General features: G+C 32.7%; 1 protein-coding gene and 1 long non-coding RNA gene across 2 annotated transcripts; one reads left to right on the forward strand and one right to left on the reverse strand.

Annotated features, from left to right (window-relative positions):
- Positions 1–33: 33 nt before the first annotated feature.
- On the reverse strand, positions 34–21,836 carry LOC143340183 (anoctamin-4). The gene is made up of 14 exons (XM_076761844.1): positions 20,436–21,836; positions 17,635–17,956; positions 14,284–14,431; positions 13,324–13,606; positions 11,610–11,764; positions 10,556–10,801; positions 9,817–10,016; positions 9,578–9,715; positions 9,281–9,498; positions 7,327–7,635; positions 5,765–6,074; positions 5,287–5,492; positions 4,092–4,382; positions 34–2,940 (listed from the first exon to the last, which is right to left on the reverse strand). Exons 1-14 carry the CDS (start codon positions 20,472–20,474, stop codon positions 2,629–2,631), a joined length of 3,177 nt encoding a protein of 1,058 aa, XP_076617959.1. The 5' UTR covers positions 20,475–21,836; the 3' UTR covers positions 34–2,628.
- On the forward strand, positions 2,775–13,147 carry LOC143340199 (uncharacterized). The gene is made up of 3 exons (XR_013079398.1): positions 2,775–2,903; positions 10,550–10,704; positions 12,280–13,147. It is a non-coding gene; the product is annotated as an uncharacterized LOC143340199 (long non-coding RNA).
- Positions 21,837–23,685: the final 1,849 nt, after the last annotated feature.

A 23,685-nucleotide genomic window follows, 5' to 3' on the forward strand; every position in this document is an offset into this window, starting at 1 on the left:
TCCAATGAGCAACTAATAATTGAGGCATTGGATGGAAAAAGGGCATGTATCGTCCTTCCACGAGAAGAAGACACAGTGTGTTTACATCCTCACTCCTGTTGCAGCTATTGACTCACAGCTATTGGTCGAAAACGGTGACGAAGATCTGTGACAGCCAATCAGCGGACTGCAGCAAGAGTGGGGATGGAAACACGCTGTGCCTTCTTCTCGTGGGAGGACGATACGTGTATGTGTTTCTCTTTGATAAATCATTAATGTTCACTATGTTGTCTTAAATACAAGTTATATAGATATAAATTACATGAAGATACACAATCGAAAAATATTCAATTAAGGGGAATTGAATCACAAAAGAACGTAGAAAGTCTATTGCAATATTTAGATCAGGTTAGCAGAATATGGATTGAAAATATTCTTCGAACAGGAAAAACTATGTCAACGAACATGGAAGAAAAATATTAATTGACGGGCAAATTATTTAAGGTAATTAAATTTTTGTTTATCTTTGTACTTAATTTTATTGTATTTTCTAAGTAATAGGTCGAATAATTTGTAATAAATTAGTAAACTTTTGTGAACAAAAACTATGACTTTTTATAGGTTTTATCTCATTTATGAATAAGAAGCACATAAACCAATAATACAAAATTCGATCTTTATTGTTGTATTACTTTTCATTAAATAATGTCTTATTGAAAACTTTGATCCCTTGTATGTGTTGTATTGTATGTTGAACTTTGTATGCATCCTTTTTCCAATTAATGCCTCAAGTATATCAGTAACGCTTTCATTTCACTTTCCTAATACAATATGTACAACTGTCTATATCTAACATGTGTATGAGTATAAGTTATTAATTGTTCATAAATCTGAAATCATTTGCTCACTTGGTAAGACATGAAATGACAATACAATGTTTTTAAAATTATACTTCACACTTCTTAGTGTAATACAAAATTAGACTAATAATTTTCATACATTTATCACATTCTTCACTCTTGAGGCATTCTTATGAATTTACAATGTCTAAATATTTAACATAATGATGTTAAGGAACTAATGTAGTTTTGATTTTTAAACCACGTTGATAAAGTGAAACAAATTCACTTAATTGTCCGTATGCGTGAAAGTGTCTTTTTTGGTATGGTATGTTCTTTAATATAAAAAATCCTTAATACTAAAAAATTATTTGATACTAATTATAATACTATATGAACATATAATTTTTGTTTAAAAAGCAAAGTTTGAATTTGTTTACATTTCACTTAACATTTAAAAGCTATGAGATCCAAAAGCTAGGAACAGCAAAAAATCACTATTTCGTCAATCAACGCTATTTACACCTATATTATTAACATTTCTATCTAAATACTATTTACATAAATTTTTACTTTAGGAAATAAATTACAGACTTTAAACATCACAAAAGAAGCTTACTACTAAGATAATACTGTTACTGTTTGTATCATGAATCACTCACACGTTACTGATTTTATATTTTAAATTATTAATATCTTTCTAGGTCATAGAGTAGAGAAAGTGTCAACTATTTAAATAGTTTTGAAATACGTTTGGCATTTATCACCTCATTATAAATTACTTTAATTCAATCGTGGCTTACTTGAATACGTAGTATGTTGCACACATTTCTAAAATATCACAATTATTTGTTTCGTTTGTTCGTATTTAAAATTTGTACTTGGTATTTCGATACTCGTAAGACTTACTGGCAATTGTTTACAAATTCAACAATCTCATCGATTTCAACAACTTTCAAATATATTAGAGGGGCCGTTTGAATATTTCGACGTAAAAAATAATTGTCGCTCGTTATTAATTTTTGAGGTATAATTATTAGAAATTTTCAATTTTAGCATAAATTTTCTTTTAAGATTCAAACGAAAGTACGAACGATTAATTATAATTTATTTTCAACTTAGAATTGTTTATTCGTCGAAAGAAAAATAATTATCTGAATTGGATTGATTTTGTTTACAGAACAGTAAGGGATTATAGAAATCATATCTTGAAAGAGATCGTTGGTTTTGTAAACAATTATCGACTTGAAAGTTGTAAAATTATAGGGTAAATGATCCAGTTACTGTCACCCTGAAACTCCCATTATAAGTACATTTAATATAATAAAAAAGGCAACATTTAAGTTTTTATAAAATGATAAGAAATTTCAAATTGATGACATGTGACAAAAAATATACCCTCTTAAGAGAACAGTAATTGGGTTTTCCAGCCTGAGAGGGTTTGGTCAGTTAATAGTAATTGGGGTATTAATAATTCTGTCAAACACATTTTAGAGGTGACTATAATAGTCCCAAAAATGGTCTTTCTAAATTATTAAATTTGCAAATCAAAATAGAGGTTTTGACGAGAGTAGCAGTATTTTCTTCTCCAATTAAAGATACTGAATAATATCAAATAAGTAGAAAAACTTATAATTTTGATAAATAAATACAAGAAATGCAATATTACTAGAGCTAATTCTTCAGATGGCAGTAATTGGGTCTTTCATCTTAGAGTACGAAACATTTAAGAAATCGTTCCATGAATGATGACAGTATTTTGAAAATATCAAGTACGTTCGTTAGAAAAGGAAATATGACAAATTCAAAATTATGTAACTTCCCATACGGTCGAACCATCGCTGTTTCTGTTGGCTCTGGAGCCGACATCGACGTGAGCGTCCAAGCCGTCGCTTAATTTGCTGAAACGTCTCGCCCAGCTGCCTCTACCGCCGCATCCGGTTCTACCAATACTTCCGGCTTCTCTGAGCATCGACAGGATATCATCTTCGTCCTCTCTGCCCTTCAAACCCTTCTCGTATTTGGCCTCCTGAGCAAGCAATCGTTCGCGTTGCAGTTGAGTCGACAGTGAATGAGGCACAGCTGGTATCACGTAACTCATTATTCCAGTTAGAGCGAAAACCTAATTAGTAACAAAAAAATACATAGTACAGTTTCATTATCTTTATTTTCTTAGTATCATTTTTTCGTCGATCTTGATTTCTAGTTTGCAGTTTAATTTTATTTCAGGCTTTGGGTTATAAAAATAAAATACTTTATTTTATAGTTTAAATTATCAAAATAAAATACTTTATATTATATAAAGTATTGATAATTTAAATTATCAAAATATTTAAAAAATTATCGAGGATATCCCTAGGCAAGAAAAACTGGTGTAGCAGTCAACGTGTTAAAAAAATATCGAGGATATCCCTAGACAAGGAAAACTAGTGTAACAGTCAACGTGTTAAACATTTCTAATATAAAAAAAGAAGTAAATGTGCTAGAAATAAAATACTTTAGTTTAACAATTATGAGCATGAAATAGAATATTTTATTTTGATAATTTAATTTAAATTATAAAATATTTACTTCTTCTTGTCCTCAATTGTGTTCAAATTATTATATCAATATTAGAAATGTTTAACACGTTGACTGCTACACTAGTTTTCCTTGTCTAGGGATATCCTCGATATTTTTTTAACACGTTGACTGCTACACCAGTTTTCAAGTATTAAGATTCATTTATTGTAAGCGTTCTAAAAACATCTTGACTGCTACACCAGTTTTTCTTGCCTAGGGATATCCTCGATATTTTTAAAAATTATAGCATTACAAATAGAAATATTCTACAGTTTACTGAAGTTTCTGTTATTTTGTAATATTTCTAATGTCAATGACATTATCAAAACATTTACAATTATTAAGATTTATTTATTATAAGCGTTTTAAAAACACGTTGAGAGTTTGAGGCGCCGGTCACCAGTGACCGCCATGACAACGTGTTAATATTTCATTAATGTAGTTATTATTTTGCAGTATCTCAATGAAATTAAATAATAAAACGACAGTATGTATGACACAGTCGGTCACTGGTGACCACCAGCATTCAATGTGTTAAAAAATATATAAACGATATAAAAGTAAAAAATTACAAACAAATTTCTGAGGACAGTTAATTTTTTCTTAACTTTCCGATCATCGAGACGTTTGTTTTGACTAAATACAATAATAAACAAAAATTAAAAATGGCACAGACAGTTTTTGGTGTCTCTAAAAGATTATAAAACTCACGATATGCTCAAAAACGACGACGAATGCTAAACGAGCCGCGAAGACGTGCCAATATTGCGGGCTGAGTCCGTACGGATCGGTCGGATGGTCGGGTCCGTTTCTGTATCCCCTGTATTGACATGTTCCCGGATGTTTTTTGTCAATATCGCTCTTCATGATATCCTGATAACCCGATGTGTTGAATTCCGACAGGGAACTGTCGATGTAACCGACCAGATCGTTCGTTGGAGAGTAGACGATAGCGTAGACGCTTCGAGGAATGAAATCCGACGTATAAGCAATAACGAACGCCTGTCACAGAATATATTTATCATCCGCAACATGATTAAGCTCGTCACGTGTTAATCCTTCGCTTTTTGTTTGCTATAGGGAACTAGACTACGCGAAGCTCTTTTAATAAAAAGTTGATAAAATTTTTTAAAGTTGACAAAATACTAGACATACAAAATTTTAAGACTAGTTTATGAAAAATTATACTATCAAGAAAATGAATGTATTCTATGCGGTGGAAACTCGATAAATGTCCTCAAAAGCTGTTCCGTAAATGATAAATTTTTATTCCCACTAGGGGGATCCTCCTTGAATCAGTGAAGCGAAGTGTATCCGGAGACGTAGCGCTTTTTTTAAAAATTTTTATCTTTATTGCATTCGTCATCTTCGTTTAAATGCCCCTGTCAGTATGACCACATTACTGTGGTCAATATTTGGTAGCATGATACTGAATTAAATATTGTACATGTAAACTGCGGATCTTTATGCAAATTCATATTTTTATTAATAGAATTAATGAAATGGAAGCTTTCTAGAGGGTCAACCCCTAAATATACCTAATAATTCATATCTTACTTCAAGTATTTCTTACATTTTTGCATATTAAGTCTACTGATTTAATACTGATGCAAAACTTTGAAAAAATTGATATATTTTTAAAAGTGATTTTTAATTATTGTTTTTGCAGTACGAGAATGTAAAAATAATAATTAAAATAAGAATACTTTAGAATCGTTTTAAAACCGATAAGAGCGGATCTTGGATAAAGTTTTAACCGTCAAATAATTTCTTACAATATTTTTTAAAAATTCGGAGTGACCTATTGATTTTAATACTACCAGTTAAAATCCATCTATTTAGTCTAGTCCTATGTTTTAGTAACATTCTCATCTCGTTGCACATTTAAAGCTTCATTATTACGTACATTTGATACTACCGCGACGTAAGTTACTCCCCTAAGTATGCCGTACCAGGCACCGATGTCTTCCACCCTCTCCGCTAATGGTCTTCTCGCCTCTTTCACCATTTTATAAGCGTCCAAGCGTATCTCCGCTATATTATTTAACAACGCGAACAGCGGCGCTAATGGAAACGCAGCGACGAACAACGTCACAAATCCATATTGCAATACTGCGTAAAAGAAAGGGAGATTTAATTGAATTTTAATGTTCACTTTTCGAATTTTCATGGTATTGCATGTACATCATATACTTGACGTACGCAGGACGACCGATTCCAACATGTAAATGAACTTAACTCGTAAAATTAAAAACACAGTCCTGTTCACGTTCGATACGACTGAGCGATCTTTATATAAATATTTTTTAAACTAGAAATATTCATTTATGGATCGAAACGGGTCACTCTGCGTAAAAGTCAGAACTGAAATAAATTGCACGTACTCATTTCCAGGTACTCGTCGAACAGAGCAAGTCTACCAGGATCTTGCAACTGGTAATCTTTTTCCCAGCAAGTGTAAGGTCTGGCGTGGTCCTTCGTGGCGGCAACGTGATTTCTCTTGCGCCACCAGTTCCACAATTTGGGTGACAGTATTTCGACAAAATTGTTGAAGCACTGTTTGCCCACCATTATAATAGCAAGCTGTATGCAAACTTCCGACAGACAACCGGCTGGATCGCACACGTCCGTTTTTATGCGTACAAACTCGGAAGACCTTGCCTCCGCATCCCCCGGATGAACGAAGAATCTTCCCTACAAAATCAACGTCTTAAATAATTACAATTTAACATACAGGGTGTTCGGCCATCCTTGGGAAAAATTTTAATGGGGGACTCTGGAGACTAAAATGAGACGAAAATCAAGAATATTAATTTCTTGACTGAGGCTTCGTTAAAAAGTTATTAAAAAATTTCAAATCATTCTGAAAAAATTATTTTTGGTTGCAGGGCTCAATTATAATCATTTTTTTATGAATACACATATCCTTGAATTCCTACCCACTTTCGAGAAAAAAATTCGAGTAGGTACTGTTTTTAGACGAAATTAAAAAATTTCAAATGATACTTAAAAAATTATATTTACTTACACGGGTCAATTACAACCATTTTTGGTGAATAGACATACCCCGAAAATCCTACGCACTTTCGAGAAAAAAAAAATCTAATGTGGGGCCATAAATGCTTCCCTGAAATTTCATCCGAATCTTTAAAATGTCATAACTCCTGAACGGATTGGAGGATTTTAATGTTTCAAAAGGCAAACAACGCGTATTTTGGTGGAGAATATATAGAAATTCTAATAACATTAGAAAACTTGTTCCTCGACTCCATAAAATAAGAAAAACCCTATAAAAATGGTCTAATTTTCTGACGACCATAACTCCCATAATAGTGAATGTATCTTATTGAAATTTAGTATGGAAGTAGAGCCCATGGGTACCTACAAAAAAGTGTTAGACAACTTTTTTGTAGAGCGTCAAACAAAGTTATTAAAACTGAAAAACGAATTTTTAATAAAAATCGACAGGGGGTAGATGCTGAAATTTTTCGATAAAAAAAAAAATTTCAAATCGTTCTGGAAAAATTATTTTCGTTTGCGGGGATCAATTACAATCATTTGTGGTGAATATACATACCCCCAAATTCTTACGTACTTTCGAGAAAAAAATTCAGGAAGCGGGATAAATTTCTCGGCGAAATTAAAAAATTTCAAATCGTTCTGGAAAAATTAGTTTTGATTGCAGGGGTCAATTACAATGATTTTTGGTGAATACACATACCCCCGGAATCCTACGTACTTTCGAGAAAAGAATTCTTTACCAAAAATATATTTTGTGGCCGGAAATGTTTCTATAACTTTTTAACGAAGCCTCAATCGACAAATTAGTATCCTTAGCAATTTATTAGATATCACGGGAGTTTTTACGCGTCTAATTGAGAAACGGTAGACCTATGTATGAATAAATAATCGTAACTAACTTTAATCGGTGAACTCTGACACGAACCTTAAAGAAAGCAATATAAATCAGAGACGAGTAAAAGTTGACGAATTCGAACAGAAATATCTTGAAGGTAAAACTGGACTCGTATTCGGTTTGAGTTCTTGGATTCTCCATGTTGACCATCCACCGCGCCAGGCGATGATATACTCTCGTTAGTATCATGATGATCACCAAGTTGACAAGAGCAGCTGTCACGGAGGTGAAAATCTTCGCGTGTTTCTTTAGAAATGGTCCACCACCGCCATAGAACACGGCTACCAGCGATATACGATAAATGATGGTACCCAGCACAGCGCCCAAAACTACGCATATCTAAACAGAAACGTTATTTATTCACCTGTCCCAGGACCCTTTGAATTTATTTAATTATTAATTTAATTGCTGAAGAGTCCATGAATAGACTGCGGATCTTAATGCAAATTCACATTTGTATTAATAGAATTAATGAAACGGGAGCTTTGAAGAGGAAGCTTTGTCTCCACCCTTCAATATAATAATTTATATCTCACTTTAAGTATTTCTTATATTTTTACATTTTTACATATTGCAATATACAATTTTTATTAGACTGCGGATCTTTATGCAAATTCGTGTTTTTATTAATAAAATTAATGAAATAGGAGCTTTGTAAAGGGTTGTCTCAATCCCTAAATATAACAATTCGTATCTTACTTGAAGTATTTCTTATATTTGTATATATTAAATGCATTCTGTAGTTTTATGTGAATTAAAATTTCCCATAAACGCATAAACATCCGCAGTCTATCTATGAAAGAATCATGCGAACCGAAAATCTAATCGATCTATCCGCGTATTTGACGCGTCTGAATTATACAGGGTGTACCGCCATTCCTGGGGAAAATTTTAATGGGGGATTTTAGAGGCCAAAATAAGACGAAAATCAAGAATATCAATTTATTGATAGAGGTTTCGTTAAAAAGTTATTAACAAATTAAATTAAAAAACTTCAAATTGATCTGGAAAAATTATTTTTGGTTGCAGGAGTCAATTATAAGCATTCTTTTTTGAATACACATACCCTCGAATTCCTACCCACTTTCGAGAAAAAAATTCGGGTAGGTGCTGAAATTTTTTGGCAAAAAAAAATTTATCAAATCGTTCTAAAAAAATTATTTTCGATTGCAAGAGTTAATTACAATAATTTTTGGTCATTACACATACCCACGAAATCCTACGCATTTTCGAGAAAAAAATTCCTTACCGAAAATCTAATTTCAGGCCAGAAATCGTTCCCCGAAATTTCATGCGTATCTTTAAAACACCATAACTCCTGAACGGATTGGACGATTTTAATGTTTAAAAAAGCAAACAACGCGTATTTTGGTGTAGAATATGTAGAAATTCTAACAACAATGAAAAAGTTGTTCTTTGATACCGTAAAATGAGAAAAACCACATAAAAATGGTCCAATTTTCAAACAGTCAATACTCCTACAATAGTGAATATATTTCAATGAAACTTTTTTCTGAAGTAGAGCTCATGGGTACCTACAAAAAAGTATTAGTCAACTTTTCTGTAAAGCGTCAAACAAAATTACTAAAAATCAAAAACTAATTGTTAAGAAAAATCGACAGGGGGTAGTTCCTAAATTTTTCGACGAAAAAAAAAATTTCAAATCGTTCTAAAAAAAATATTTTTGGCTGCAGGAGTGAATTACAATAATTTTTGGTGAATAGACCTACCCCCGAAATCCTACCCACTTTCTAGAAAAAAATTCAGTATGGATGGAACGTTAAACGTTAATAACTTTTTAACGAAGCCTCCATCAACATATTGGTATTCTTGATTTTTATCTTATTTTGGCCTCTAGAATCCCCTATTAAAATTTTTCCCAGAGGTGACCGAACACCCTGTATGTACGTAATTTGTAGTGTTTGCTACTTGCGACCGAATAATGTTATTCGTGGCCTGTGAAGTAGGTGAATATTTTTCTTACCATGAAAAATACTATAGATCCTGTAGCGCAGAGACGTAGTACTTTGGACCAGGCAGGTAAATAAGGTTCTCTTTCTCTGGTCACAGGGTTTATTCGAAACGTTTTCACCGTAGTCTCAAACTCAGGCCTTGGCTCCTCGTCGCTTTCAACATTTTGAAGGTCCCATTCCCATATTAATACAGCCTGTCGCCGTTTCCACAGTTCAAGGAACGTTGTAGCTATATAAAATAAATACCAGTATTATTAAGAATATATGTAACTATTTGTAAGATAAGTCATCTGTTTTGCATACTTTACCCCAAAATGACATGAAAAGGGCGAAGAAGACGGTAGCGGGATTATCGAATAAATAAGTTAACTTGGAAAAAATGCAAGATTCGCCCAGTTGTTGGTAGCTGCACGCTTTATCACAGAGGGGGCATAACGTAATATTTCCTAAAAGCACAAATCGACGAAATTAAAGTCACATTTATAATATCTAAATATAAATATGAGATTAAATAAAATAGATGAGTTAAATTGTGAAACAAAATTACCCCCTATATTTGGATCGCATATTTCTTTGCTAGGTACGTTGTCAGCCCCCTCCATGCTTCCAACGCCATACATGAAGCATAAAAGCCCGACAATCGCTGGCGGATACAAGCATTTCGTGTAAAAGCCCAGCCATGCGAAATAAAGTGCCACTTTCTCTCCGAAGTATCGTCTGATTAACCAAAGTGGTTGCTTCTTGTACCTAGAAGTACAGTACTAAATTTTCATCTTACGTATTCGCATAGAACTAACAAATCGAACAACAAAATACTTATATGTTCGTATAATAATTAGACTGTGGATGTTTATACATTCATGAAAAATTTTAATTTTCAAAAAACTATAGATACACTCGATATACAAAACTATATGAAATATTTGAAGCAAGATACGAATTGTTATATTTAGAGGTTGAAATTAATTAAAGTTTAATTTTCAAAATACTATATGTAGAATGTACTTGGTATACAAAACTATATGAACATTTGATATACAAAATTATATGAAATATTTAAAGCAAGATACGAATTGTTATATTTAGGGGTTGAAACAACTCTCTACAAAGCTCCTGTTTCATTAATTCTATCAATAAAAACACGAATTTACATAAAGATCTTCAGTCTAATAATAATAGAGAAGAAATAGAAGTAGAATATTGTATATAGAAGATTCGTTAATAATTTAACAAAAATTTCTAGTTCCTTTGAAGTGACATTGACATGAAATTGTGTGCAGAATTACCATTGCGAGGGTCTGGCCCATATTAAATATAATAGATGTCTATCGAGGATTTCTCCGTTGAACACCGGTTTATTATAAGGCCCCTCGTGCAGAGAAAAGCAATCGAGGAAAGTACCATCCGCCAAAAGTCTACGGATTCCAGCTTTTTCGTGAGTCTCGTCGTACCTTGCCCTCAACAATATTTGCATTACAATCAATGATCTTTGAGCAGGCGTGTAAGCTGTGTCCCTGTCTTTCACTACGAATCTACAAAAAAAATGCAAATTGATTATTAAACACAGAAAGAATTACCAAAAGTATACTTTAAACAAGGTCTTTTGTTAGCTTCACTGATTTTTTAAATTACTATCGAAGAGATTGATACAATTTTTCTTTGTAAAGAAAAATTATTTTAACTTGTCTTTGCCCTAATTCTTCTACTGTTGCTCATTCGTAAAAATTATGTCGATGTTTTGTGTATTATTATATTTTATAAATTAATTGCAGCCTCACTCGATTATACAGAGTACAGAAGACAACATTTTTTCGTTATAATCATTATTTACTATATTTGTGACAAATTAAATATGCCTCTCTTTCTCAATAACATGATAAAAAGACTTTACTTCACAAGTATATTGTGATTTATTTACTCTTCTTCTTCCTAAACTTTTCAAATTAATTCTTTACGCTTGTTTCCTATTATAAGTTATTCAATTTTGAGACCCTTATTAAAACAATATTATTTTTATATCATTCATTAGGTTGTAACATAAATAAGTTCGATTGCATTAAATATCTTTTTTTAATTACTAACAAAGTACGGAATTACATTCAATCAATTGTAGTAGAATTCTTAGTGAGAATTCTTAGAGATAGAACATGTTTATACTTTCAATCGAACTTATTTATGTCAAGCTATAATAGAATTGCATTAGTTACAAATTCTTGGTAACAATTTTATTTTTATGTCACGGTTGTGTTCGTAAATACTTGCAAGAACGTAGATCGTGAAAGTTTCAAGGAACTTATTGTTTCAGAAACACGCTGCATATGAATATTTATACTATGTTACCTTTCCTCTCGGTCGCTAGAATCGATGCTACCGTAGAAAGTAGGCTCTTCAGGATATTTTTGGGTGTCCCAAGTATGGATCTTTTTTACCCACTTTATCCACCTTATCCATTTTTCCCAAAGCTTCGGTCTCTCTTTCGCGTCCTCGTTACCTTGCTAATAACACAAATTGCACGGTAAATCACTTTCAATTCTTATCATTGTCTATTCGTAAAGTAAACTCGTTTGTTCGTTTACATCTACTTTTGAAGCTGAAACGTGTTATTAGTTAATTGTGTAATTATTGCATAGTGCAAAATTTGATCAATCTTGTGAGTTCAGATATTTGCATTACGAAAAAATGGTTTGTGGTTGGTGACCAATTTTCTTTTAAATTATTCACATACATGTGTATGTGTTACTTACTAATAATTAAATAATCTTGTGAACAATTTAAAAGAAAATTGACCACCAACCACAAACCATTTTATCTGATAATTAAATAATCTTGTGAACAATAATTTAAAAGAAAATTGGCCACCAAACCACAAACCATTTTTTTATAATGCAAATATCTGTACTCATAAAATTGATCAAATTTTGCACTATGCAATAATTACACAATTAAGTAATAACACGTTTCAGCACCAAGGGTTTATACAAAAGACTACATTGAGAGTTTATTGTTTTAGATTGGTCTTCACAATCCCCAAAGGCGTTAATAACACCAGTGCAAATTTATCCTTATTACAAGAAAATGTACCGAATCAATGCAACGAAATAAACCTCGAACAATTGTGAAAAGCTTCTAGAAAGTATGCCAAAAAGAATACAAGAGTACATTGATGAAAGGGTGGATGTATAAAATATTAAAATTCTTCTTCAAGTCCAACTTTCCATAAGTTTCATTATTTTTTTAATATGTATTATTTTGGACATTTTTTATATTAAAGTAACAATTGGAAATATACAGGGTGTTCGACCATCCCTGGGAAAAATTTTAATGGGGGATTTTAGAGGCCAAAATAAGACGAAAATCAAGAATACAAATTTTTTGATGGTGGCTTCGTTAAAAAGTTATTAACGTTTAAAGTTCCAACCGTATTGAATTTTTTTCTTGAAAATGCGCAAGATTTCGGAGGTATGTCTATTCACCAAAAATGATTGCAATTGACGCCCGTAATCGAAAATAATTTTTGCAAAACGATTTGAAACTTTTTTTTCCGTTGAAAAATTTCACACCTCGAATTTTTTTCTAGAAAGTGCGTAGGATTTCGGGGGTATGTGTAATGATCAAAAATGATTGTAATTAACCCCTGTAACTAAATGTAATTTTTTTAGTATGATTTGAAATTTTTTAATTTTGTCTAAAAATTTCAGTATCTACTCGAATTTTTTTCTCGAAAATGGGTAGGATTTCGGGGATATGTGTATTCACCAGAAATGATTGTAATTGACCCCTGCAAACGAAAATAATTTTTCCAGGACGATTAGAAAGTTTTGAATTTAATTGTTAATAATTTTTTAACAAAGCCTCAATCAACAAATTAGTATTCTTGATTTTCGTCTTATTTTGGCCTCTAGAATCCCCCATTAAAATTTTTCCCAGGTGTGGCCGAACACACTGTATATCAAGTACGTTTCCAAAGTTACAGTTAGCGAAATAAAGTAAGTATTTGATGAATTTCGTAAGTCACTCTCTTTTTTTCGTTTTATTCGCATTAAAATTGGCCTACCCATGCCTTGACAGAAATGGTGATGAATCTTTTGGTGGGCAGCTTTAAGTTCATCACTTCGGCATACTGAATCTTGATCTTCCACGGTATGTGCAACTTCAAGAAATAAGTATTCCCGTCGAACGAGTTCTCCTTCGGTTCCAGCTCCAATTGCAAACCCTCTTTCAGCAGATTCTGCTGGAACACGCGTCTCTGTTCTTTTCGACGCGCTTCTATTTCAGTCATCACACCCTTAGTGTCCTCTTGATAGACCAACACCATGTCGATACGTCTACGACCATCCCTACAAAGTGAAAACAATAACGTCTATAACATCGATCGCTAATTTTGTCGATTGTGGGAGTCATTATATAAATTTCATCATCGTCAGTCAGGCTCGAGTAAATTTTATTTGAAATCAAAATAAGAAATAATTATTTAAAATAACTTCGTTGCTCGAAGTAATGACAATATCGAGTAATTTATTTCATTGTATCGTTTAAAATAACGAGTATTTAAATTTTAAAAGTAGCAGTAATATCAAATACTGAAATTGCTTTATTGTTTTTTATTTTAAACACCAATGAAAAAGTGTGGAATCGTTCGAATCAAGTGTATTCCTTAGGTAAAGGATTTTTTAATTTACTGCAATTACAGATTACATTTTGTGAAAAATCTTCGAATTAATATTTCACGTCGTAGTTGAAAATAATAATTTATGTTAGTGTATTAGATAAAGGACTACGTGAAAAGGTAGTAGCCTAGGTGTTAGATTTTTTTAAAAATCAGCTACTGTTTTAGGAAACGTACATAAAATATTAGAATGCAACAGGTGAGACTGAATTTATTTTAGTTTACTAATAAAATTATAATGTTTTGGATGTTTGTAACTCATTGGTAGTTAAAAATTGATTAATTTTATATATGGTTAAAGAAGAATCGTAGAAAATGATCGCGAATTCTTTATTTATTACCACGCACCGAAAATAAAGAGTTTCAGGATCTATTTCCGACTCAGTGGATGCATCTTTCTGTAACAAAGAATCCCTCGGTATGTCGTCCGGGAATATTGGAGTATCTAACAATGGCGGAGTATCATCTGGTGTAGTCGGCGCCGTAAGCTTTGGACCTGCGAAACAATTAATTACTTCGAATTATTTCTCCAACAAATATTATCGCGCGTTCGAAGATGAATTCTACAAGTTGGTAACGTTTTTTACCAACCCCTTTTGAAATATTATTATAAATATCGATGATAAATTAGCTACCCCTTCCAATTTAGAATTCTCGTTTGTCATTTCACAGAACAGAGTGGATTGGAAAACTAATGTATCGTAGAACACTATACGATGATCCATCGAACAATGTCCATAGAAATATCTAATCTACGACTGCAAAATTTACCGTCAATGTTTATAACAATATTTCATAAAAATGTCTAACTTTTATTTCCTATGAAATCTGCACAATTAATAATTGGAACACAAATTCTAATTCACTTGCCCACCGTTCAGATATCACGTAACTTATGCATAAATGCTTCTCTATCTTTTTAATAATCAAAGAGATAAATGAGCGTATACATTTACGTAGGAATAATTTGTATTATAATGCACTTCATTCAATACTGTATCTGCAAATACGTAGTTGCGCACCTGTTGCATACAAATTTCTTACAATCCAATATTCTTGAACTGAAATCATTACGTAGATAAGAAACACTATACGTAACACTTCTCAAAACGATTCTTTAAAAGCATGCACGAAAAAATATATTCCATATTGATGTTTTTAAAGTAAAATTACGATAGGAAAGGTATCATTACTGCTGAAAGGAAAGTTATAACTTTGTAAGTTAGAAAGAAAAGGGGTAATAATAGAAGACACGTATTTGTCTGACAATGGTTCGACAAACTGTAGCATTTCTGACCACGCTAAAGTTGTACATGCATTGTTGATAAGTATAGTTCGTGACACACTGACATTCATATGCATATTGATCGTAGTTTATTGACTTAGACTTACTTCTACCATTACCAATGACATTATCATGAATACGCGACCATATATTTATACGTATCTATTATTCAAACATTTAATTAATTTATGTTCCTTACGCGTACCGAAAAATATTTCTTAAACTATAAACAATTACACGGAAACATAAATAACCAAGCAATGAATAAGTAAGTTCTTGAAAATGAGAGCGACGATGAATAGAAAATTTGGAAAATCGAATTTTTCCTATTTTCTTTTTACTTAGACAGTATATCAGACTGTAAGTATTAGTGTTTTTGCAACTATTGTAAAATCAATTAAAGTACAATAACGGTGATGTGTTAAAATAAGGTCATTTTAAATCTTTATTACTTTTATACAGACGATGATAAAAAAAATTAGTTTCCGTGAAAAGAATACACCATCTCCAAATTTAAACCATTTCCATTAAACTCCATTATACCGTTTAATTTCGTTAATGTCTCATTTGCATCACTTAATTTGCATATGAATTGGAGTGGTCAGCGATATGAAGGATAAGAAGAAAAGGAGTAAGGGAAGATAATGGAATTGCTTATACAAGGTGGTTACTAATTAGTTGTAAATATTTTAGATGAGTTTCTGCAGGTCAAAATAAGACAAAAATTAAGAACGATAAAATTACGTTGCAGGCTGCTCACTTTCTGACATCCAAATAAGCCATTTTTTGACGGAAAAACTATTTTCAAGACTTATTTAATTTTATATACATGTATAAGATTGCAAAAACAAATTGTTTTTCAAATTAAATCCTAATATTGAATTTGATTTATTCTAAGAAAAATGCACATGTTCTACATGTACTACTACCATAAATGTTTTTACAATTATATTCTCAGAGTAAATTAGTTTTTAGAGCATGTATTATGTTCCCACATAATATGATTTTTATTTCTTTTTCAGATTGAAGTTGACTCTAATCAGAGTCGAAACTTATTCACAGACATTTGGTTCTTTTTATTTATTTTATTTTATGGTTTTGTTTTTGTAAAGATTGCAAAATAGCTGGATATTTACTGATCTTTCCTTATAAAAAATAAAATGAAACAACTCTTAGTTTCATCGTGTATTATAAGCAATTAATAATTCGGCCACAAAACTTCAAACGAAACTTTGTTAATTTTAATTATTTTATATTTGCTTGCAGAATCACTGTCTGAAATATTTACTAGCAATATCCATTAAACACATTTGAAAATTACATGTAGGTATAATAGTCGGTATATTAATATACAAGGTGTTCGACCACCCCTGGGAAAAATTTTAATGTGAGATTCTAAAGGTCAAAATAAGACGAAAATCAGAAATATTAATTTCTTGACTGAGGCTTCGTTAAAAAGTTATTAAACAATTTCAAATCATTCTGAAAAAATTATTTTTGGTTGCAGGGCTCAATTATAATCATTTTTGATGAATACACATATTCCTTAATTCCTACCCATTTTTGTGAAAAAAATTCGAGTAGGTACTGAAACTTTTAGACGAAATTGAAAAATTTCAAATCATTCTAAAAAAATTATATTTAATTGCAGAGGTCAATTACAAGTATTTTTGGTGAATAGACATACCCCTGAAATACTACCCACTTTCGAGAAAAAAAAAATCTAATGTGAGGCCGGAAATGCTTCCCTGAAATTCCATGCGAATCTTTAAAATGTCATAACTCCTAAACGGATTGGACAATTTTAATGTTTAAAAAAGTAAACTACTCGTATTTTGGTGTAGAATATGTAGAAATCGCAAAAATATTCTAAAAGTTGATCCTTGACCTCGAAAAATGAGAAAAACCCCATAAAAATGGTCCAATTTTCAAACAGCCATAACTCCCACAATTGTAAATATATTTCAATGAAACTTTTTTCTGAAGTAGAGCTCATGTGTACCTACAAAAAAGTATTAGACAACTTTTCTGTAGAACGTCAAACAAAATTACTAAAAATCAAAAACGAGTTTTTAAGAAAAATCGACAGAGGGTATAGGTGCCTAAATTTTTCGGCAAAATTAAAAAGTTTCAAATCATTCTGGAAAAATTATTTTCGCCTGCGGGAGTTAATTATAATAATTTTTGTTGAATAGACCTACCCCTGAAATCCTACCCACTTTCTATAAAAAAATTCAGTACGGGCGGAACTTTAAACGTTGATAACTTTTTAACGAAGCTTCCATCAACAAATTAGTATTCTTGATTTTCGTCTTATTTGAGCTTCCAGAATCTCCCATTAAAATTTTTCCCAGGGGTGGTCAAACACTCTGTATATTTCTTAAAATGTGTTAATCCCACCATTTGAAACCCACCAAAAGCATCTCGAGCAGTCAAATTCGTTCCAGAGGGATAAACGCTGGACCTAGATAGTGTCCTATTGCCTTTCGGCGATCCAGGTTGAATGCCATTTTTATCCTTTTCATACAACATTTCTTTGTTATTTCCAATTAACTGTTTGCTTTTGTTCACGTCCGACGAACTTGATTCTGCTGAGGACTTCTTCCTTTGCGGCGTTGAGGCCACTGATGGCACATTCGATGGTACATTTTCGTTCGTTAGAGAGGTTCTTGGACTAGGTTTACCAATGCTTGCATTAGCAACAGAAAATAAACTTTGTCGTCTACTGTAACTGTTCTGTAAAATAAACGATATTTATTATATTTATCCCAGTATGCTATTCACTGTTCTGGTGCGCAGTATAGAGAAGAAGTTATGGGTACATATGAGTTCTAGGGTGGTCTTTATCTTTCGTCCTGGAAACGTTTATTTTGCTCAATCCTCTAAATCAGTACTATTCATGGTTTTCAATTACAAAAAAGTATTTCTCGTTAAATTTAAAGTCAGAATCTCAGAATTTTAATATTTAAAATTACATAAATGTGGATCCATCACTGTTCTAAGTGGTATCAAAGTCTACCTTTATTAGTTTTTCTTGCGTTTAATGAAAATAATTTTTCAGTGGATATTTGGACGAAGGGTACATTCGATTACAATAGTTTTTATCATTATTTTCCGAGAGGCCACCTGCTCGTACGTACACACCGATTTGGTGGAATGGCATTTGTGACTCCAATTGATACAATGCAAGGTTTCCAATGTCATTCCACCAATCGAAATCCACCAGTGCCATGTATGCACCGTGACCTCGTGACAGATTCAATACATATCAAAATATTCCGAAAATATTGGCGGTTGAAATTTGTTTTCTGAATCTTTTTAGTCTCACCTCTGTAACTATACATCACTTTAAAAAATGATTCGAATAAATTTGGTTCAGTTTAATAGAAAATATTCAAATAATAAAAGAATAATACCACTTTCCATTTAAATAATATAGTTCCCTTTTATCCTAACAGTTACCTCAAAAGAATTCGTTGCATGTACAAAATTAGCCCCTTGGACTATTATAAAAGAAATTATATAGATATCTTCGTTAGATTCTTGTGATATTTTAATCGAACCACATGGTGTGAATTGAGTTCATGCTAGGGGATGAGTAATAAAAAATTCACAAAACTAAATTTTCACACTTTATAACTAAGAACCACCCTAATTAGGATTTAAACGAGTAACGAAGGTGGGAGTGGGCTGGACAGAATTAGGGATGTAACGGGGAACAGAGGTGGAAATGGATGAGAATGAGATTAGGGTTAACTAAGTTAGTGTAAAAATAACATAGCTCTTGAAAAAATGAGTGCAGCCATTAGGTAATATAGAAATAATTCAGTATTGAAATAAACAAGTGTTGAAATTAGCATAGAAATAAATTAGGAATAAATTAAGTTAGAAATGGAATTAGTATAAGAATAAATAAGGGAAAATGAAATAGTAACTCATTGTATTGCGAAAAGAGACAATAAGACATTGCACGTCGTGTATAAACTATCCTAACGAACAGTAAAAAGAAAATTAATTTTATTTACGAATTTGTTTAGAAACAGAAATGGTCTACACTTTTCTATCGTGCACATATTTTATTGAAATTGATCGAAACAACGATACACCGTACAACCTTTTAGTTCAGACGTCATCGCGTAAATGTTTTATAATTGCTGGATAATTCAGCGACGTATGTTCCGTTTTTGAACCGTAGCTTATAATTACATACATAATCTAGATGTACCATGGACTGTTTAGATTTGTAACTTGGATAGTTGTACCGACTAGATCCATCGATTAAATAAAACTAAACTAGGGTCAATGCAAGTTTTAAAATATTCATCGTTTTTTTATGTATACGCTATAATTGGACACGATGGCATATTTTTACGCTAAAGTAGTAAAACTGCAAATGAAAATAATATCACGAAAAATATGTTTTATTCCGAGCTACGAGTAAAATGTGAATGCGGTGGTGTAATGTTGTCTTCCTTTCGCATTACAATAATCTGATAACTTTCATAGAAAAAACGGAATTTTATCGCTATAAAATTCATCGAGTAATAGTTCATAATAGCCTAAGGGTGTATTCTACTGTAAAGCGCGTATTTTTGGGTCATTTTTATCATTTTTTGTAGAAAATAACCCTTTTGTTATCAATACATATTTATTGATATTTATTATAAAGTATTATAACGTATCTGCACGTTCTAGAACATAGTAAAAAAAAATGTTATGTTATGTTCTACACATTTGAAATGAAAAATGAAAACAGGTTTTCAATCAGAATGAGTTTCAGTATAGCAGATGCTAAAATAAAAGAGAAGTCAATAATTAAATGAACGACATTTTGATTATCATTTTCGCAAACTAAGCAAATATAAAAGATACAAGATAATAAATTTTGAGCCTAGTACGAGCTATAGTAACATGCATACTGAAGGTGTATACCAAATTTCGTACCAATCGGTTAAATAAATTTTCAGATATCATGGAAACCAGTTAAAAAAACACGTTCAAAGTATAACAAAAATATGAAACAAACAAGGAATTTAAATACAAAAATTTACAAATAAAATTTGGCATATATATTTCTGAAAAAAAATTTGTATCAAAAAGATTGATTTTGAGAAATGTGAGCATACAAATATGAAACAATTTAAACATTAAATTTCACTATGACACAATATTTATTACGACAATTTGAAGCTAAAAAATGAAAAGCTGAAAGTACCTGCATCTCATTTTCCACTCGAAGTTCACTGCTATCCATTGTAATCAACGAGAATTAATAGATAATGTCGAGAACAATGGTCTGCCGCCGGTGACGCTCAGAGAAAATTCAAATTCCACGACGATCCTGATCGATGCTGTCATTCTGAGATCAGATACGGCAATAAAGTACCGTGGTCTCCCTTTTAACGAAGAACGCAGTATAGTCCAACAATTTCCGTGATAATAACGTGTATCGAACGATACACTCGTCTAACGCAATAATCCTAATTAAATTATGCTTCACGTCGAATTATACGTAAACCGAAGGACTTCTTGCGTGAGAACTGTGTGGACATCGACGATCGGTAATCGCGTCAATTCTAATGGCGCGAGCGAGGATGCTCGGCGATCGTCGTATTTAAAACGATGTTTATCACGGGATCACTTTGCGTTTGAAAAATTCCACGTGACGGCACGCTCTCGTGCGAAGATAGTCGTCTCTGTCGACTTTATCATGGCTACCGATCGATCGATAGTACGTTACCGGAGAACGGCGATGGGTCTTTCGGAAAAGTTAGATTCTGGTTCGATCGGCATGCATACGTAAAACACGCGGTAATCACTGCTGATCGCTCGTCGCTGAGTAAACGAGGATCGATCACTGTTTCAGGCTGCGGAGTGTTGCGACCTCGGGCCGGTTGGATTCTTTCTCAATTATGAATGGAATACTGGCCGACTGGTCTATAGTTACCACCTTCCACGACCTGGGGAGGTTGACGTGTCCTTGACCAATGAAAAAACGTGCTGACATTCCGGCCCAGTCTTTCCTGTTCGATCCAAATCTATAGATCCCTCGTACGGAACGAAATGTCTTCGACGGTCAATCACGACATCCGCGATACGGCCTTTAGAAACATTATCGTCAACGAGCTCCCCGATATTTTTACTCCTCGTTACCACTTTTCTTCTTATTTAGAAACAACTACTCGTTCCTGTTGCGTAACTGTATTCCCTGATTATTTACTGATCTCATCTTTTTTGGATCCTCCTACGCGTCATCGTCGATGATGCTTCGTGGACTCAAAGAGCACGATGCCGTCGGAGAAAATGATCCGCGTTGGTATTATTATGAGTACGTATGCATGCATTGCGAAATATGTCTATAAATACGACGAAGCCGCGCATCAATTGACAAGACATAGATCACACGATTCAGCATTGTTCCGAAAGACGACAGCGTTTAATACTCGACTTCGCTCGTTCCTTTCTCGTACTCTTTTCGAAGAGATACTTTAGATTCTGATTAGTTTTCTTTCGAACAATTTCTTCCGTTAAAGTATCTAAAGATCTATCGCCGTTATCGAAGTCTCACGAAGCATCCTCGATCGCCCAAACGACGTGTTCGTGCTCGTCAGGTGACACCGGTCGCTTCCACTGCGATACTGTGACACATACTGACCTCCTCGTGGCAGGACGATACTTATATGTTTCGCGTATGGCCGTGCGTGGTTATTTACGAATAGCAACTATATGTATACGCGCCGTTGAACGAATCGACACACGTGTAATTGCAAGCATGTCTCGTGTTATCCTTCTACACTCGTAGTTCTTCTATACGTACATACGTAATTCCATTCGTTCGCGTAACTGACGATTACGAATGTTTTTCAGGAGCATTTGCAATACCGATGCATCGTGTTACCGTGCTTGTGTCGAAGCCTCAAGAGTAACAACCTTTTCGTTCGTATACACAATTCATGATTTCCTGTTCGTGCAACCTTACACGCGTTCACACACACACACGCAGATGCACGATATTCGCCAACTATTAACGTGCAGGACTCTCCGCGTGTACACGTGTGAGTTCCGTTCGCGTGTGCGTGAGGATGACCACCACAATCGTGGAATACTCGGAGCAACGAGGTTTTCGAATCGCTATGGTTACCGAATGAGCACAACATGTGTTACGTATCGTGTCCGTATAGCATGTTACGGAGAGGCTCTTTCATGAACTTGAAATACCACCAGAGGGGTGAATAAGTTCGTGCGCTCAACGATGAAACGAACGTAACGTGTTGAGTAGGGTCGGACCTTATTTTTTGATCGTACAAATGCCTGCAACTCCATAGATTTGTTCTGTTTGGTAAAAAAATAATTTTTACAAAAGCAAAACTCAATTAGACAAACCAATGTCACGAGTGGCTTGAAGTTTTATCTAATAAAGTTATGGAAATATAGAAAATGTTTCGATCACCGTTTTCACTAAATATTTGTTACTTCTGTTTTCTAATAACAAACAAATTTTAATAAATGTGTTTGTAGTTTGAGATTCGGTCCATTTCTTTGTTCCACGTTGAGCGTAAAAGCATACTTGCACTCGAAGATCTGGAAACTGTGATAAATAGTTTCTATTAAATTATATGCAAATATAAATAGCGTGTACGACTTATTTAAGTAACTTAACGTTTAAGTAGAAAATTTTAGTTTTAGTCAATTTCAGTAGACTTAGTGACGATTTATTTCATATTGTATATGTTAAAATTTGGTAGTTATTAAAAGTGGGTTGGCAACACTGGTAAAAAAAAGAAGAAGAGACGCTAACAACACGTTTAAAAAAAGAAGAATGCGCGCAGTTACAGAAAAGAAGAGTTGAAAATGTTTAAGTTTAATTTATCGTTATATTATAATATGTACAATCAGAAATATAATTTGTTTTTTTGTATAATTAAGAGTTTAATAAAATTCAGTTAAAACTTAACAGTATAAGCAAATGCTTTATAAACGATTGCTTTAGATAAAGATGAGACATTTTTGATAAATCGAACATAATTTATATGTATGTCCAGACGTAAATTCAAGGCTTTAGTACCTGGAATTACTGCTTGTCAAGATCTGCAATTATTACGAAATTTAGATGCATATAAGACAATCGATAAAGATATCAGTATTATAATTGTTAAAAAATTATGTGACTATTTGTGATATTTAGTAGCCGAAAATCCAGCATATTAGAATATTCATTTCAGCTGAAAGTAATATCCAATGATAATTAAAATTAGTTTAATCAGTATTTCTTCATTTTTAGCGAAACTTAATTTTTATCCTATTTAAGTCACTTGTTTTCCGATCGATTTGTCCTCTTTTTTCACCGAAGTCCACAACAATTACGAATAAAAAAAATGTACGACATAAACATATCGTAATAAATAAAATATACATAAACTTTTATAGATTTCTATATATACAGGGTGTTCGGCCACGCCTGGGAA

This window comes from Colletes latitarsis, chromosome 3, assembly GCF_051014445.1.
Source record: "Colletes latitarsis isolate SP2378_abdomen chromosome 3, iyColLati1, whole genome shotgun sequence".
Lineage (NCBI taxonomy): Eukaryota > Metazoa > Arthropoda > Insecta > Hymenoptera > Colletidae > Colletes > Colletes latitarsis.